General features: G+C 41.7%; 1 protein-coding gene across 1 annotated transcript in view; it reads right to left on the bottom strand.

The window, feature by feature from the left end:
• Positions 1–339: 339 nt before the first annotated feature.
• FAM120C (family with sequence similarity 120C) overlaps positions 340–18,802 on the bottom strand; it is a 31,783-nt gene continuing 13,320 nt past the window's right edge. Inside the window, exons 5-16 of the mRNA XM_015814937.1 lie at positions 18,652–18,754; positions 17,373–17,458; positions 14,419–14,735; positions 12,963–13,248; positions 12,670–12,841; positions 9,484–9,733; positions 8,541–8,655; positions 6,871–7,080; positions 5,552–5,753; positions 5,014–5,152; positions 4,132–4,189; positions 340–3,658 (exon numbers count right to left, since the gene is read on the bottom strand). Of these exons, the coding sequence (XP_015670423.1) occupies positions 3,377–3,658; positions 4,132–4,189; positions 5,014–5,152; positions 5,552–5,753; positions 6,871–7,080; positions 8,541–8,655; positions 9,484–9,733; positions 12,670–12,841; positions 12,963–13,248; positions 14,419–14,735; positions 17,373–17,458; positions 18,652–18,754 (2,220 nt within the window). The 3' untranslated portion in view covers positions 340–3,376. The remainder of the gene's footprint in view (positions 3,659–4,131; positions 4,190–5,013; positions 5,153–5,551; positions 5,754–6,870; positions 7,081–8,540; positions 8,656–9,483; positions 9,734–12,669; positions 12,842–12,962; positions 13,249–14,418; positions 14,736–17,372; positions 17,459–18,651; positions 18,755–18,802) is intronic.

Raw genomic sequence — 18,802 nt, 5'->3', positions numbered from 1 at the left:
GCCGCGTCACGTGACGTGTCGCGACTTTTTGCATTTCCGGAGCTGGGGTGGGTGCGGCTTCTACATGATGCAATCGGCCCGTGGGCCAGCAGTTTGACACCCCTGATCTAGATGATCAGTACTCAGTGGAATCCACTGATAGAATGCAAGTCATTCTGAATAAAATTGGCTTGACTGTTCAAGACAATTTTTGCATTGGACAACTGGCTTTAAATGATCAGCAAAGACTAGAAACAAAACAATCAAGATTTTAAAAGACCTTCTTAATAGTTCCATTAATTCTGCAAATAAATAATATTGTTTTTTTTAAAAAAGGAAAAGATTTTATTTTTGTTTTTTGGGGGGAAAGCTTGTAAGATGCTCTCCAAATATATGATTCTTGGTAGTACTGCTATCTTTAAATATGATGATTCTCTTTGTCAACTCTCCAGTAAGCTCTTCAGAACACAAAAGACTGCCAATTTGCCACTTTTTTCACAGTTTATCCAGCAAAAGTTTTTTTTCTTTTCAACATGTTTAGAATGTCAAGCCAATCAGAATTACTAGTTGTTGCAACTGAAAAGTGTACTGCCTTGATTATTAAAACACATCTGATTTTCCAAAATTCACCTACCGGAAATACTTTTTAAAAATCAAGTAATTCTTAATATTCAAACTCTGTATCACAAACTACTTTAAATAGCTGCTCTTTGTTTTCTAAAATAGAGTCTACTTTCCATATTCCACAGCTACAACTGTGATAGTTTTCAAACAAAAATGCTCTCCACCCGTTTTTGACTGCTCTAGCTATTTTCCCAAAGGGGAAAGCAACTTTTTCTTTTGGCTGCTGTCAAGTTCTCCCCTAAAGGGGATAATCTTTTTCAGGTGTTACCGCTCTTCTGACAACCATGGATCATTTCCAAAGGTTCTATTGCTCTTAGAGCAATATAAGAAATTTCCCATCTCAATGAGTTTGAGCCAACAGCTGTAGAGCAAAAATAGTCAACTGGTTAACAGATAGATTCCAAAAATGGTCTGAAGCAAACAGTTCAAATCTTTTGATGAGAGTGATCTGGCAGCTAAACTGGGAGAAGATCAGGGCTTCCTACTTTGGCTTCTGATAGGTGAATAACTCACTCAAGGGAATGGAGGCAGCAGTAGAACTAAGATACCCTGCCCCGTTTTAGATTTTAAACCCATTAATCTATCCTTTTATACATTTGTAGAAAGTAAGGCAAATAAATCTGTTAAACCTCTGGATAATACCCTCCCTCACTTTTTAACACAATCTTATTTTTTTTCTGCAGTAACTGAAATTTAAGAAAATATTTCTTATTAACGTGTAAATTCCATTTAGTTATCATGACTTGTTACCCAATAATATATTGAATCATTCACTAAAGGATCTATGGCTGTAGCTACCAACATTTATCTTGTTGTCAATTAATTTCATACTATTACTCTGCACCATTAAGAATACTTTCCTGATTTTGGTTTGAGATGGAACCAAACATTGTTCCAAGCAGTGGTTTAATGTGCCCCTCTGCTGGAAGAAGCAGAAAGGGGAACATTCAGCCTACTGGATACTGATCGCAGATGACAAATTAAAAATCAAAACACATTTTAGGTTATTCAAGTCATCTGACGTATGTGCCATAGAAGTTGTAAGAAACTAAACAGAAACATGCACTGCAGAAGTGCATATATGTCTGCAGCTGGGAAACTGGTTTAAAAATTCTTTCCAACAGAATATTCAGCCTGTTTTATTTCTTCCCCCAAATTATGTGATTCCCCCCCTTGACTACCTGCTCTATATAAACATTCTGCATTTGAAATCTGTTTCAGTACACAACATTTCTAATGAATTTACCAGGTTTCCAAAATTCAAGGCTTTCAGATTGTACAAGATCATCTGCAAGGATAGGTGCAATTCAAATTAGACAACCCAAAAGGACAGGGAGATGGAGAGAAACTTGTGTATACAATGGAGATTAGCTCCACTACTGAAAACCTCAACCAACTGTTTCCAGAAAGTCTTTGAAAATTTTCCCCATTATCATCAGCATAAGAATTGGTAGCAGATTGTGCAAAGCCTGGGGGTGGGCGTGGTGATTTCCAAAAGGCCCGATTCATCCTAGATTTCAGATTGTGTACTGAACTTGCAGGATTCCCATGGAAGAGAACAAAGAATCACCAGCTGAGCAACTGCAACCAACCTCCTCCCTCCCATGTCACCCTTTTAATGACAACAAGAGTTGGAATCCCACCCCCCACTTCACTTTCTGGGTAGCCTCGCCCCATGACTTTCCCATTTGGATGGCTATCCACCCACACATCTTTACAGCCCCAGCTATCTCCAGCCATTTTGCTCACAGTCCTGGAATTGTAACAGTAAGTGCTTGTCTGTTTAAGGATAAGAAGTGTTCTATCTGGTATCAGGAGGCCTGCCTCATCTACTGCCGCAGCCTTAGGATACAGCCCAATTGCTGGCAACTGGCAAAGCAGACCTTTAATTCATTAAACATGTAGCGCTTTGGAACGCAAGTTGTCTCCCGGGAACATTTTTACCCCTTCCGGGTTTGTAGCATTCATATTTATATATAGCTCTATTCATGTTATATATAAATATAATCTCTCTCTCTCTCTTTCTCTCTCTTTCATATATAATAAAAAGCACACACCAACTGCTATATGCATCTTGTGTATAATTTGCAGTGGTGGTACTACTCTTTCTCTCTTAAAAATCATTGCCGCTCATACACACCCCTTAATTCATACCAACATCACCATCCCTCAAAGCAATACTGCTATTTGGCCTGATGGTGGGGGAGTTGGCAAGAAATTAAACAAGGCAGGCAGGAAAAATCTGCCCCATTTTAAAGTAAAACCTTCCTGGCTTTTTCTTCCTTTAAAAATATCCCCCTTCCCAAAATCCAATATTCATAATTCTTGCCCCCTAAAAAGTCTTCCCCCTATAAAATTAAAAAACAAAAATAAATTCAAATAAACTTAAAAAAATGCCGCCTTTATGGATCCGATTGGCACAGTGGCAAATTTGAGGGGGCGGAATGCAAAAAAGCTGATGTTATCCTCCAAAGCAGGGACAAGAGTCCTAGCAGGCTGCTTGACCTCACAATATTATAATAGCTGCTGTAGAGGAGCAATCAGATTAATTAGCCCAGTGTTGCAATGTGAGCTATCAAGACAGCAATCTTCCTGTCCCTGCCCTGCCTAGCTAATAATTCCATTCCAGCACTTGATTGCATTTACATTCTACTAATGGGTTGAAGGGCTGAATTTCCCCATCCCATCCTTGGCAGGTCAAAATCTTTTCCCTTGTCACCCCACTTCACCCCACCCCCATTTGCCAGCCAATTGGACCCACAGCGGCATTTATTCACTCCTCTTTCTGCAGAACTGGGAAGGGAAGCTTGTTCTCCGGGCACCGTTCAGAGTCCCCACCCAGCGTCCCGAAAAAGGGGCTTTTGTTATTGCATGAGTCAGTGTCTCTTGCTAAGGCACAAGGTGATGTGGCTGAAGGGCATGCTCCAACAGTGGGATCTTCGTTGGCTCTGGAGGGGGGGCCTCCATCCCCATTCAACTGGGACTGGGGTCGGGTGCAGCTACCGCTGCCATTGCTGCCGAATTCGGACGTTTTTGCAGTTCCATCGGTCAAGCTCTGTCAAACACAAGGGACAGCTTTAGAAAAAGAATCAGGAAGCAGAAGACTCAAACAAAAGATTAAAAACACAGCTGGAAGAGCTGAAATCTCCAAATGTCGTACCATTTTGTTTTTTTTACATTGCAAATCTGTATGCCATCCATTTCTGAATAATTTCAGGCAGCTTACAAAATATATACTGTATCTATTTCAAAGGATTTGACAATCTTGCATTGTTTTGGCTGATTATATTTGTTATGCATTAACATCAGATTTCTGAAGAGACTCTCTTACGGAATCCTGATTACCCTGGTGCCAGGAATCGCTGTGTAGCTGACTTTTGTTGTATGAAGTTGTACATTTTCAAAGGTCATTCCTTCTTTAAGGAAATGTTGCATAGTGGATGAGATGGACAGAACTCAGCAAAAGAGGAAAACTCTTCACTTAGAACTACAATAAAATGAACTTCCACAATACGTAGGGAGACATACTTGCTTATTTACTTTCTTGTTTCCTTTGGGGATTTTTCCAGGGCAATCACGGCCACGGCTGCAGAACAGGAAAAGAAAAAAAGCTGAAAGTTCAAGTTCACTGATTGAAGAGAGCACCTATTTATTTATTTATTGAGTGTACACTGCTTTATCACTTATGGACTTTTAGCATTTTACGAACAAGATCAAAATAATTAAAACATCCAACATTAATTAATTAGAATAATTTAATCTCTTCACAATAAATAAATACATTTCCTGTGCTGAGAAACATAGCAACTGAAACTTCTAATGAGCCTTTCACTCAGGATATATATGAATCCTGGACAGATAAAGTTGCTTTTCACATTAAGCAATTTTTCAGGAAGCAACTGAAACATGGATAAAAGTTAAAGACCATGGTCGTCCTTTATGCGCATGGATGTATTTGTCAGAGTCTCAGAAGATTGGCATTACATACAAATATTAAACACATTTATTTCATTTGGTGTTTTCCTTTCCATTAGTTATCATCCATCGGATGGGAAACAGAGTCAGCTGAAAGTTGAAACTGCCATTTAGCCTACCTTGACCGTTTCCATCAAATCTGGTCACTATAAGAAAAATGTATCTTTAAGAAATAATGCTTTTTCCTTTCCCATCTTCATTCTTTCTCCTTTTAGCTCTGTTGAAGTAATAATAACCCCAGAGCAAAATATCCACTTGTAGTCAAGACGCCCTAGCATTTCTACAGGTTATAAGGAACAGAGAGAGAATCCAGCAGCAACTAATCAGGAGTCCTTGGTGCTCTCTGAGCTTGCTTATTTTCTTGCAGACGTTTCATTACCCTAACTAGGTAACGCCATCGGTGCTAGTCAAAGCCATTCTACAAGTGCTACTTACCCTTTCCCTGGGCCTCCAACTGACACCACCTGCATGCCAAAGGAGCCCTGTCCCCGAGAAGGTTTGCTCCCAGCCCACTGCCCCACCACCATCCCAGCAATTTCCAATTTGCCTCCTTGTGGTGGGATTGGATGGAGTCCTGGAGAGGAAAGGCACAGTCAGTCAGAGGAAAGGTACGGAAGGACAGGGGGACAGGTGATTAGCTTATCCCCAGACCTAGGGTCCATAAATCAAATTTATTGTTGGAAGAGACAGGGGAGGAGGAAAACATGTGCATGCAAGTTTTTGTTGGTGAACTGTACATTAGGCTCCATCCTTTCAACATTAAAAATACAACCATGAGCTGGAAGTCCTAAGAGAATTAGCATTTAACATTCCCAAGAATTCCATGCCAGGATGGCACTGTATTAATAAAGACTCTCATATTGGTACTATTAAGCTCGTTGTTTAAAACTTTGACTTTACATTTTAAAAAAATAGGAATCACATAAATATGAATTACGTGTCCAGTAGAGGCATCTGAACCTCAACCACTCACCTGTGAAGCCTCTAGTCCTCCCAGGGGCTGAAGGTTGCATTGATCCAATTGTGCGAGGGTAAAGAGGCACTGGATAAAAAGGTGCTGCCATAGAAGGCACAAAGGGTGGAGGTGGAAGAAGAGGTGGAGGAGCCTGGCGATTGAAGTTGATGCCTTCCAGAATACTCTGCCTCATCTTCTCTACTTTAGATACCTGCTCGGTCTGATCAAGACCAAAGAGAAGCGGAACACACAGAATAGGTATCTGGTAGAATTCTGGGAAGATCTCCATATTCTTACAGTCTATCTAATATCCTCCAAGATCAAGGAAGTGCAGCTGGTGAGAAATCTAGGGCATGTTCCTGTGGCACAACTCGGGCAAAGCGCCCACAGCAAAAATCATACCACAGATTGACAGGGATGGGGATCAGGAGGATACATCCAGATAATATCCTACCCCGCAACTCTCTCACTGAAATCAACAGGATTCGAGCATTGATTCACTTTATTTATTTATTAAATTTATCTGCCGCCCATCTTTCTCCGCGGGGCTGCTCTGGGCAGCGTACAACCATAAAAGAGAAAGTAAAGGAATGAAACAATAAAAAACAAACAAACAGTAGAGAAGTAGAGAATATGAAATTAAAAAGAGGAGTGGAGGGAGAGCAGGAAGCACAGGGGGGGAGGTGGGGTCAGCAAGTTAGTCTAGTAACCACCTCCATTGGGACACCCCCCCCCAGGCCAACCAGCAGAGCCAGGACTTCAGGCTCTTACGTCCCAGGGGGTAGGGAGCTCCAGAGGGCTGGGGCTACAGTAGAGTAGGCTCTTCTTCTTGATCTCATCAGTCAGAGTTCCTTGACTGACAGGATCCTCAGCAAGCCTCCTCTGCTGGCCACAAGTACTTTAGTTAGATCATCCTATACAAGCTAAGGAAGGTAGCTGGGCTATCAATTTGCTCCAAGGCTTATTTAGGGCAGTAAGCAGTAGAAGAATGATAGCGCTGCACTTTTTCTGCTGTCTTTGTGTACAGTCTAATAAACACAAAGCGCACATTCAGCTAATGATGAAGGAGACAAAACTGAAAGACAAAGTTATCTGGAATATCAGCAAGTTATAAAGTTAGTTTTTTTAAAATTCATTTTATAAGGCAATTTGAGAGCAACCTCTGTATCTTTGCTCAAATGGCTGTTGTTTCTAAGAGAGAATAATATATATGCAGCATTGGGACCCTCTCTTGTGCATCACAACACCTACAAATGAAAACCATAAACAATTGCTGCCACAACTTCGTAAGTCAGGAGCAGAAACAACTGCTTGCTACAGAAAGCCTCTCTGCTTACCTGGCCATCGCAGAGGTCTATCAGAGGTGCCTTCTCTCGGATAGCTTTAATCAGTTTGCTTTGAAAGAGTTTCCCATCAAAGTAGATCCACGGGCAGCAATGCTCCCAGGGCACAGGCTGCCCACAAGCATCATTGGCAAAGAGGGCTGTGTCCACTCCACTCATAAACAGAGCAGCCAACTGAACTCCTCGGGGATCCAGTTTCTCAATCTGCAAGGAAAGCAGCAACATCCCTTAACCTTTAGCATTCCTTCTCCTCTGTCTTCTGGCCTTCGTGACCACGATCCAACTTAAGTGTCTTTATAAGGCAGGATACAGTAATACTACTATTTCAGTATCAAAGACAGCAGTATTAGAAGCAGCACAACCCAGGCCTCTGTTCCAATTCAAAGTCAAAGATGGCCCTATAATCATATTGTTACAACAGAAAAGTATAAACTTCCAACTGAGCATCTATTCCACATAAGCAGGTTTGTCTATAATGGCGGCATCCGTCCCAGACACATTAAGCGTTTATGTCATACAGAAGACAAACTACAATGCACCACAGTGGCTATAGGTTACACTGCTCACTTGCTCAAGTCATAAGGCCTACTGGTGTGAAGCATATTTTACCAGAGGTCACCTCCATTCAATATTCCCATCTTTTCATCATCTCTCAGACAACATTCAGGGCCATTTAGTTCCTCTGCACTGAACATGTACTTTGGAAGCGCTAACTCCTCTTTCTACCGATCTCTAATGAAGCCACGCTCCAGAGAGAGAGCGAGAGAGAGCGAGAGAGAGCGAGAGAGAGCGAGAGAGAGAGAGAGAGAGAGAGAGAGAGAGAGAGAGAGAGAGAGAGAGAGAGAGAGAGAGAGAGAGAGAGAGGGAGGGAGGGAGGGAGGGAGGGAGGGGGAGATCTAAGACACCAATTTAGAATATGTATTCCAGCTTCAAGGAGTCCCCTGTAATCTTTATTTTAGAATTAAGGAGTAGGCTTTATTCCATGACCAATGGCACAGTATTGACCTTCAAACAGAACTTTTAAGGAAAGCAGGACTGGTGACAGTCAAAGAAAGAAAGGGCTGAGGAACATTTTTACTTCTACTTAAAATGTTACACCATTTGTTCTGTAACATCTTAAAATACTGTCCTTTCTACAGCACTCTAGGTGTCCTTTAAGCAACCAGGCATCAAACGTAAGCATTCCAATATCATTTATGCAGACTGACAAAAAGAAATGTACCCTGCCGTATAGGAGATCTAGTGCATCCTAATACAGCCTCTCCCTTGTCCCCCACACTTTGGTACTCTTATGTGTGAGGAATTGTTCTTTATAGACAAGTATTTCATCGTATGAGCACCCATTTGTGCAAATTCAGCTGCTCTTTATCAGAACAACTGGATTAGCAAGATGAAGTCTGTACAGGGTAGAACCTGGAAGGGTTGAGATACCAAAGCAGTACGGTAGTCAAAAGAAATGGAAGAAATGAGCAAGGGGCAGCAGGGATGCATGAACAAACAGCTAATTCTATGCCTGTGAAAATGTAAGAGGAATTTACCTTTCATCAGCAAGAATAAAACTTGGGCACTCTCTATTCTCGGCCCCCATAGCTCTAACCTCATCTTCTCTCTTCTTTCCTATTCCCCCTACAAGGACTAATAAAGGAGGGATAAACAACCCCAACCTTCAATTCTTGAAGTTGATCTGGTTCATATAGCTGAGCAGACACAGCCTGGGCCAAGAAAGCATCCAATTCATGTCTGTGGAGGATCCGGCCTCCAGGCCACTGTATCATGTATCTTGAAAAAAGAATAATTCAAATAAAAGTACGAAATACATTATGGAATAAGAATCAAAATTTACAATACTTTTTACCTTTGGATACTGCTGGGCCTTGGAGAAAAATTATAATTGGTTTTTTTTAAATGTTGAAATCTAGAATTTGTAGTTTGACAAAAAAAGCACGGGTAGACAGGTTCAGTTAGCAAAAGTTATGAGCCATAAAGCTAAAGAACTAAATGAAGTTTCATGCTTCAAATAGTCCCCATTTGCAGAACAAATATCCTGAATGTGTGCCTCAGTAAATGGTCCAGATATTGTTTGTCACTATGTTTAAAATCAGGAAATGATTCTAGATTGACTTGTAAGCTGGTAGTTTTATCTTCAAGTAACATATAGCAGGAAATCACTAAGCTAACATAAATATAACAATAAGCCTTCATTTGCCCAAATAAATTTATATGATAGATTTATATCCTAATATTTGCTCAGGATGGTATACATAGCAATTCCTCCTTCCATTTTTTCCCCACAACAAGACTGATGAGGTGAGTTGGGCTGAGACACTGTGATTCATCTAAAGTCACCTATTAAGTTTCTGTGGCTCAGGATGGACTAGAACATGGGCCCTTCCACTGCCAGTTCAACATCTGAACTCCTGCATAATGCTTACTCCTTTATATTTTCAGATATTGTCATCTCATTCTTACCTACTACCTCCAATCCACAACCAATTCCTGGATTTTTCAATAGTACAGATCTCTCACAGCTCTTCTTAGCCATATCCCAGCACACAATGTTACTTGCCACTCTTTTTTGACTTTTCTCTTCAGATGTGCTCCACTCACCGTAATACACAACACATGAGCAGTAGATGTGTCGGTACATTAGCAGGGTTGAGCATGCCAGGGGTGTCTGATTTCATACAAGCCAGAAATGCTCTCATACGCCGATTCTTGTCTTCCACTGCTTTGCCCAACCAGAGCTTCTTGAGGTTGGGACAGGTCCACTCCCGAAAAGCAAGAGCTGAGACTAACTCCGGAGTCTGGGGTGATTTCCCTTTGTACGCCGACCATTCCTTGACAATAACAGGATGAGCTAGGTAGGAATGAATATCTGATTAAAATACATTATTTCCCCAGTTCGTATAATGAAAAACAAAACTTAAGATATTTTAGGCCAAATGTATTTCAATGAATGTACACTTACAGCAAAAATATATTAAAAGCTCAAAATGTGAAACAGTGCTATGATTCTATTGTACAGTTCAATGCAGTAGAGCAGGGGTCTTCAAACTTGGCCCTTTTATGACTTGTGGACTTCAACTCCCAGAATTCCTCAGTCAGGCACACTAGTTGAGGAATTCTGGGAGTTGAAGTCCACAAGTCATAAAAGGGCCAAGTTTGAAGACCCCTGCAGTAGAGCATACAGCTTTTCTTTGCATTATATCAATTCTGATCCAGTATGCCAAGGAGTAGGTTGCTGAAATGTATGTAGGCTTCTAGGGACAGAACACTATGGGGAATACTGGAACATTTTATTTTTCTCACAGACCAAGTTGATCTGGTAATTCCAGGCCAATCTGATGCTTTACCTGAGGTAAAATAACCATAACACCATGATTTACACACTGCTCTTATTTTAAATTTAATTCTGCTTATAATTTATTCAAAATTGTTATAGCCTCCCAAACCCAATGGACTTTGGGCAGCATATAGAACCAAAAACCATAAAAACAGTTAAAACATAGAACCACATAGCCTGGACTAAAATTATCTTAAAAGCAACACATATCACAACAGATGCTCAAAATATATATTAATACACTAACCCCTTTAGATTTCTTCTACCCCCGCGGACCGGATGCATCATAGCGAAACCGCACCCACCCCATTGCCGGCAATGGCAAAAAAGTTGTGATATGTCGCGACACATGACATTGCGAGTTTGACACCCCTGATCTAGAGGAAAAATGTAAAGTTCTGGCATTTCTTGAAATGAAATGTTTTACAAATTCCCATTTGTGAGCCATTTTAGACATCAACATTATCATTACTGCTGACCTTGCCACTTGTAGATTTACACGTGTGACAATATTAGCCTCTGCTGTGCAAAAATGTTTTTGGCTGCCAAAAAAAGCTAGACATCCATTTCATGGCTGAATACAGGGGTATCGTTCAAGCTGAACATCTGAAGCAAGGGGAAATCCCTATTTCTTCATCTTTTTTAACTGACTTGAAATAACATCAGCTACTAAATTAGAATGTGTACAACTTTCTTAGGTTTCAATGGAAATAAGAGGCCAAAATTGTTGCATTCCCCAGACATAAGATCACCTCATCCAATGTCTTATGTTTGAATAACAGAATAACAGAGTTGAAAGGGACCTTGGAGGTCTACTAGTCCAACCCCCTGCTCAAGCAGGAAACCTATAAAACACACAATGTAATAGCCATAGCATCAAACAGTAATCCTAGCACCAGTCTTTCAAGTTGCACCAAAGGTGTCACCATGAAACAATGCATTCAATTCCATTATTACAAGTCAAGAAAGATACCATAATTAGACTGAAAGCAAAACAGATATCCACCAGAAACTACAAGGACACAATTTCTTTATGCAGCATCAAACACAGAAAACAAAGTATCAGGGACTCCTGAATGGTGTGTTCAACTTATGTCACTTAGCTGCAAAAGGTACTAAGCGATTGGAAGCCATTTACAGGTAACACTAAAATATGGGAGGCTAATTAAAACACACCTTTTGGAGTTGAACAAGGTAATTATAAAATGCTATATGGTGAGGAAGAGAGAGGGAAAAACATTTTCCTCACTGTATAAATATTATGAAGTATTCCTTTATATAAGGATGTACAACTGACTTATGGGATTTATGCCATATAACAAACTAATCACAATTGGAGTAAATGGCTCCATAAAGGGGAGAGACATTATGAAACATAAGATTCCCAGGACATGAATTCCAAAGCTATGTGGTATGATTACAGACCATCACAAAAGTGCTGCCCACCCAATTATGAACAAGTTGCAGAAAAAAGCTGGTTTGGCACTAGTCCTTACCTGGGGGATGCAAATCAAAAGAAAGTAGATAGAAGCAGACAAAATAAGATGAGATTCATTTTCAGGATTAAATAAATCAGCTAGGAAAGCAAAACATGTACAATAAATGTGAAGATCAACCATGGTACTACCAAAATATACAGCAGGAGGCAGAACCTAGTCCCTGAGCCATTTATGATGAAATAATTGAAGAGAAAGAAGGCAGGTTAATATCTGGCCCAGAATATATTGATGTGCACAAAACAAAGAAAAGCTCTTTCTGTTGTGAACTTAAAACAAAGCCCACTTAAGAAGTTTTGTTAACATGTTTCAAGTAGTCTGTGTTCTGGCAAAAAATCCCTCAAAAGGTTTGACCCTAAAATACAATGGGAATTCAAAAAAAGTCACCAATAGCATTTCCATTTGGTAATTGGAAAGCCCAACAACATAACAACACTATCTGAAAGACAGAAACTCAGTTTACACATATGCATATATGGCAATCTATCTGAAAAAAAGGATGACACATAGGGACGAGGCTACATTACATCCCACGGACTCTATCTTCCCATTTAAAAACAGAGGAAACTTAGCCCACCCCCAGCCAGGCAGCACTAGGCTTTCAAATGACTCCCAGTTCTCATTTTCTCAGCTGCCTTGAGAAAAGGGGAGCAGGAATAGGATCTGTACCTGGAGTCTTATTAACCAAGCAAATCCCACCAGGACAGGGTACATCCTTCTGAGCTACCTAACATAGGTTCTGGGAATCTTGTCTCCCATATTTTTAACACCAAGCTCTAGAAACAGTGATCAGCATGCGCAGCTTACTGCATTTGGCTTCATATGTGGTAAACAAGAATGCAGCCCCTTTGTCTTACTTCATAAACTGTGGCTGAGTGACATTACTACGATTTAGCACTAAATGAGAAACTTGGAAAGTACACACATGTACAAAAGTCTGGAGAAGTTACCTACTTTCCACGGGAATGCGCTTGCGCACAGCCAGGCGTTCCATTCGCCGTTGTGTCTCAGCCACACTGAAGAGGACACCGTATACATACTGCCGTGAGGCCCGAAAAAGAACAACTGCTGGTGGCAGTTCAGTGTTACATTCGTCTTCAATGCAGACAGGGATTTTGATCTCCCCCTGGAATGAAATGAGAATCCTGGATCACTGATTCTCAACCACCTGACTGTTCTCAAAACCACCTAAGTCTCCTGCGAGAAACCCAATTAATAGAACTGCAAAGGCTCACTGCCCACCTCACCTTGGTAAGGACGTGGTAGATGAAAGGGTACATAAGCCCCCGTCGATGCCTATGTTCAGCCACTCGAAGTACTTCTGGAGCAACAGGAGGCAAAGGTGGGGTGGTTATGTCCATGTGGTTGCGGGTTGCCATAGAGAGCAATGAAGGGATGTGGGCTTCAGGTCCACTCAAGGTCCTTTCTGAGTTGCCAGTGTTCCCAGGTGATTGTCCCCAGCCTTGATTCATTATCTTTTCACCCGCAGGATCCTCCCAGCCAGACTTGCGAGACACAGTTTCAGAAACGTGGCTGGAGGAAGAAAAGGATATACTGTCATCCTAGAATGGGATTAAAATCCAGGAATCTTGTTTCTTTTTTTTTTTTTTTGTAAAAATTTTATTAATTTTTTCCATATAATTCAATAGTGCTTAATCAACAACATGTTGTCTGAGTTTATCATTCACTAATACAAATTTAATTCCTAATTCTTTATTCTTTTCTCCAGCCATTGATAAAACAAGTCCCAAGTCTGATAGTATTGTTTCTTTTTCTTTCAACCTCATAGTAAGTCTTTCCATTTCTGCACATTCTAATATTTTTTTAATTATTTCTTCTGATGGTAATTCTTCCTTTTTCCAATATTGTGCAAATATGATTCTTGCTGCTGTTATCACATGTAAAGTCAAATATATACTTTGTTTATCAATCTTTTCTGGCATAATATCTAATAAAAAAAGTTCAGGTTTAAAATCTACATGTTTTCCCACCATCTTTTCTAGCCAAATATGTCTTTTTTCCAGTACCTCTTTGCTTCAACACATGTCCACCATACATGATAATAAGTACCTGCCTTATGTTTACATTTCCAACATCTATCTGACATATTTTTAAACATTTTTGCCAATCTTGCTGGTGGCAAGTGCCATCTATAAAACATTTTATATAAATTTTCTTTATAAGAAGCTGCCATTGTCAGTATATAATTTCTTTCCCACAAGTTTTGCCACTTTTCTAATTCTACATTATATCCAAAGTTCTTTGCCCATGTTATCATTGTTTCTTTAACTTGTTCATTTTCCATTTTCAAATTCAATAAAGATTTATAAATTTTCTTAATTAGTTTTTCATCAGAGGTTAATAATGTCTGATCAAACAAGGTTTGCTCTTTATAAAATCCATACAGTTTGACATCTTTATCGTATCTAACTTGCATTAATAAGTATGTCCACCATGATAGATCTACATCCTGATTTTCCATCTCTTGCTTAGATTTTAAATCTAGGGAATCTTGTTTCTTCCAACTGCATGACAGTACAACTCTTCAGAATCCTCTCCTTTCCCAGGACAAGGATATAGCATGTCTGAGACCTGCTATAGTTCTTGATGGGGGAAAGTTCTCCCCACTTTCCCCCATCAAACTATCACAGTCACCCCAAGGTTCGCTAAGAAGCTCACAAGACTCCAATAAGTTACACTCACTTGGAATTGGCTCCATTGTGCTCTTCCCCATCAGAAGAAGAAGAGGGTGAAGATCCAGGCCCAGATGATGGGGAAGGTTTGGAACCCAGGTGATGGTTAGGAAACTTGGTGGGACAGTTATCATAGGATACAGGCCAGTTGTTGAAGTGACCACCCTTCAAGGCAGGATCTTCATGGAAGGGCATTGCGTCCGCCAAGCCATGAGGCGAGAAGAGAAAACTGGAACCAGGACCCGGAAGAAAAGATGAGGAAGCAGCAATGCCACCGTGTGGAACAGGTGGCTGGTACTGCATCTTTGGCCCCATTTGGGGTGCAAACTGGAGATGGAAGCAAAGAGAAGGGGGGGGGAGGACCAACTGCAATCAAAACTGCTTATTCAAACTTAGGGTGGAGTCATAGCCCAGTAGCACAGAAACTAGCAAAGACCCTCAGCACTCAGAAGGTTTTAGATTAATTCTCTGGCATTTGTAATTAAAACAGGAACAGAGAGCAGACAAGAGAAAAGACCTGTCTGAAGTCTTGGAGAACTGCTGTGAACCATAATAGTTAAAGTACTGACCAAGTGGGATCAATGTTCTAACTCAGGGATGGCAAACCTTTTAGAGACCGAGTGCCCAAACTGCAACCCAAAACCCACTTACGTATCGCCGGGTGCCGGGTGGGTGTGGCCCACTCAGCGGGCATAGCTACAGTGGGCTTGGCAGACTGGGTGGGCGTGACCACTGGATGGGTGTGGCTGCAGTAGTCATGGCAGATTGGGTGGGCATGGCCGGGGTGGGCGTGGCCACCTTGATGTTGCTTATGGGGAGGGACACCTGTGGCAGCCGGGCAGGATTGGGGGAGATCCAGGGGATCTCTGGCGGGTGGGATGGTGGGCTCCCCAATGGTGGCTCGAGGCTGGCTGGCCTTAGGCCAGTGATGGCAAACTTTTAGAGACCACGTGTGCTGGGGCGATGGCGCATGTCCAGAGAGGGCTCCGCGTGCCGCCTCTGGCACGCGTGCCATAGGTTCGCCACCACTGATCTAACTCAATACAAAAAAGCCTCCGATATACAGATAGTCCTTGAGTTACAACGGCAGTTGGGACCAGAATTTCCATTGCTAAGTGATGTGATTGTAAAGTGTGAACTCATGTGACTGCATCATTTATCAACAACAATCCCAAACCACTAGAGTATGCAGGCGGGGGAGGAGGGCGGACTTATTAGAGCATCATGCAAATCTCCCTTCCAGCTTTTCCATTTGCTTGTAGGAAGTTGGCAGGGAAAATCATTAACTGCAATCACATGACCTCATGACACTGCCATCATCATAAGTGCAAGCTGGTTGCCACATACCCAGATCACGGTCACATGACGATTGGGGGGGGGCAGCTGGGAAGACCAGCAGTTCAAAGACTGGCTGTAACCACCACTCAGCGCCATCGTAATTTTGAACGGTCAATGAATGAGTGGTCATTAACTGAGAACTACCTGTGGTTCTGAAATCATTCTGCTCTAGAGATCCTCTTGCATATTTTTTTTTACTCCTGAAAACATTTACAAATATGTAAATGTTTAGCTCGTACCACAGACAGAAAAAGTACCCTCTCCGCCCGCAAGGAAAGGCCTGAGATTCCACAGTCATATATTTCAAATATCATCTTCCATGTGCTTATTATACACCAATGCAACATGCACAGCCATGGTATGGTTGGACTGGCACAGGGGACTCTTTGGAAAATGGTAGCAAAAAAAGGTTACCTACAGATGCACAATAATTCACTAATTTGCTCACTACATTCAGATAATTCAGTTCTCTTTAGTGGAGTTATATGCTTGTGTCCCATGAGTGAGGCAAATTGATATAGTAGCATTTTAAATATCTCTTCAGACCCAACTGCAAGGGGGATGCAATTTTCTGATTGATTCTTCATATTTGTAGCTTATATCAGGGCTTTTCAACCTGGCAACATCCAAGTACCATCAGTCGCCTAGCAAGGTGTCAAAAACTTGATGACCCCCCCCAAAAAGGAAAAAGTGTACAGGTAGTCCTTGACTTACAACAGTTCACTTAGTGACTGTTCGAAGTTACAATGGCACTGAAAAAAGTGCCCCCCAAGCCACAGCCGAGCAAGAGATCTGCCTGCCCGCCCAGCGGCGCTCTTCCTCCTGTCAGAGGTTTTCATTGTTGTGAGCATTTCTGTTGAGGATTGGCAGTGGGGGTGGGGTGGGGTGGTGTTTGGTTTTTATTCCCCCCGTCTGCTGGGTGGTTGCAGCAGGTTTTGGTCACTTCATATGACCCTGGGACACTGTGACCGTCATAAATATGAATCAGTTGCCAAGCATCTGAATGTAAATCACAAGACTCTGGAGATGCTGCAACATTCCAGCTGATCGACGCTTCTTCTGGGCTCAGCAGAAGCGCCAGGATCAGTGCCGAGCTCCAGCTGGAGCCTGGTGCTGATCCTGGCGCTTCCGCTGAGCCCTGACAGCCCTGCAGCTCCAGCCGTCTCTCACTCAGGCTTGTGAGGTGCTGCCACCGGTTCAGCTCATTTCCCCTCCCCCACTACCACTTTTCTAGCATAGTCGCGTACCACCTGCCAGTTCCAATGTCCCACAGGTGGTACCCTTACCACTGGTTGAAAAGCCCTGGCTTATATAACATAAGCTAGAGGGAACAGTTCAACTTAAGATACTTCCCAATGCATTAATGTCTTCTATGCAGTGGGGCATATAAACAAAAAGAACATTCAGAAATATGATTTTCCCACATACCTGCTGTCTGAAGAACGCAGGCCAAGCTCCAGTATCTCAATTGGTGTAGCATACATTACATCTCCCTGTTGTAGCTTGAGCCTGCAAGGACCAACAGGGCTTTCTCTAACCCAATGAACATTAACATTCTAGATGGATGCAGTAATGGGAATCTCACAGTAAATTTAACATCTGCCTAAAGCAATTCTGAGCACTTACCATAGCCTTCCCAGAAGGAAGTGATACCATTGGATTGCGGTTCAGAGGTGCTGGCCCTCCAAAGTGGTTAGGCCCAAATGCTGGGACTGAAACAAAGAATGGGATCCTTGTTATATTAAAAAAAACAGTAGCCCAATATTACTATCAGGATACCCTGAGTGGAGACTTCTGCCAGTACAGAAGTCAATTAAATTGGGGCGTAGATAAAAAACCACTTCAGACAGAAGTTATGCATGGGAATCATATCTTCATTGTCTGAAGCATAATCAGTCTTGTATTTTCTGTTTTTTAGCGATGGTACCCATGGACAACTATTTACACGTAGGCAACTCTATCCCCAAAAGCCTGAGCAGTGCATCAGATTCTTGGTATAGATTAGAGGATATCCTGAAGTCATAGAGAATAACAGCGGGACACAGCAAGTCTACTGGTTGTCCCACATGAAACTGAAATTAGAGTGAAGGGTGCTTTGTCCCCCATTACCATTTATCTCTGAAAAAAAATCCTTGAGGAGCTTGGAAGTGCAGGATCCCGTAGAACATTATTTGGGAACTGTTTTAGGAGAGTGGTTCTCACACACTTGACCAAGTTTCCTAGTAAAGGATGGTGACAGAAACAGGACAGAAAGAAGCCAGATACAATGGCAACAATATGGACTAAAAAGGCAACTCCCAGCCATTGAATCCAACAATAGATATCTAAGGGAGCATAAACTAGTGGCTAATCAACAAACCCCTTGTTGATTTTTAATAGATGACCGAATTCTTTAAGATACTGGGGTCATTATAAAGAACACTGGATCAAGGGGCATTTGGGCCAATTATGTCTTAATTGCTTAAATATATTCTCTGTACAATCTTTCTGCATTGTAAAATTAAACACATAATAATGGACAGTAAGGATGACTATTAAGAATAGTGCACTATGATCTCTGAATGCAGGATCCAGGAGAGGCCCAGTAAGATGACCAGCATAAGGCTTGGAAAGGTGCTTTTGCGCCTTTAAGTAAACCATGATACAAAGAACAGACCAGAATTTCCAACTTGTTATGGCATTATTTTGAAGAAAGCATCCCAAACCTCTTCCAGCCATGTAGTTATTAAAAGGCACAAAAGCTCTCTTTGGGCCAAGAGAAGGTAATTTCAGAGTTAAATCCAGACCTGACCTCTCCCAGCAGAGGATGCTGTAAGGTATCAGGCAGGGCCTCACCTTCTTGGCCAGCGGGAGAAAACACGCTTGAGAGAGAGGTGAAGTTGACCAGCATCGCCTGGATACTCACGAACATACGGGGATGGGCCGGCTGGTGTAGGAGGTGCTTTCATGGCCACTGAATAATAGTCTACTGCTTTCTTGAAGCGTTCTATTTTATCTTCAGTCCTGGACTGGGGAGGAATGAGAAAGAAACGATGGAAATGACAGGGGAAAAAAAA

The sequence above is a fragment of the Protobothrops mucrosquamatus genome, unplaced genomic scaffold (assembly GCF_001527695.2).
Source record: "Protobothrops mucrosquamatus isolate PMUCROS unplaced genomic scaffold, P.Mucros_1.0 scaffold300, whole genome shotgun sequence".
Taxonomy (NCBI): Eukaryota; Metazoa; Chordata; class Lepidosauria; order Squamata; family Viperidae; genus Protobothrops; species Protobothrops mucrosquamatus.
This window is presented reverse-complemented; position numbering and strand designations above follow the sequence as displayed.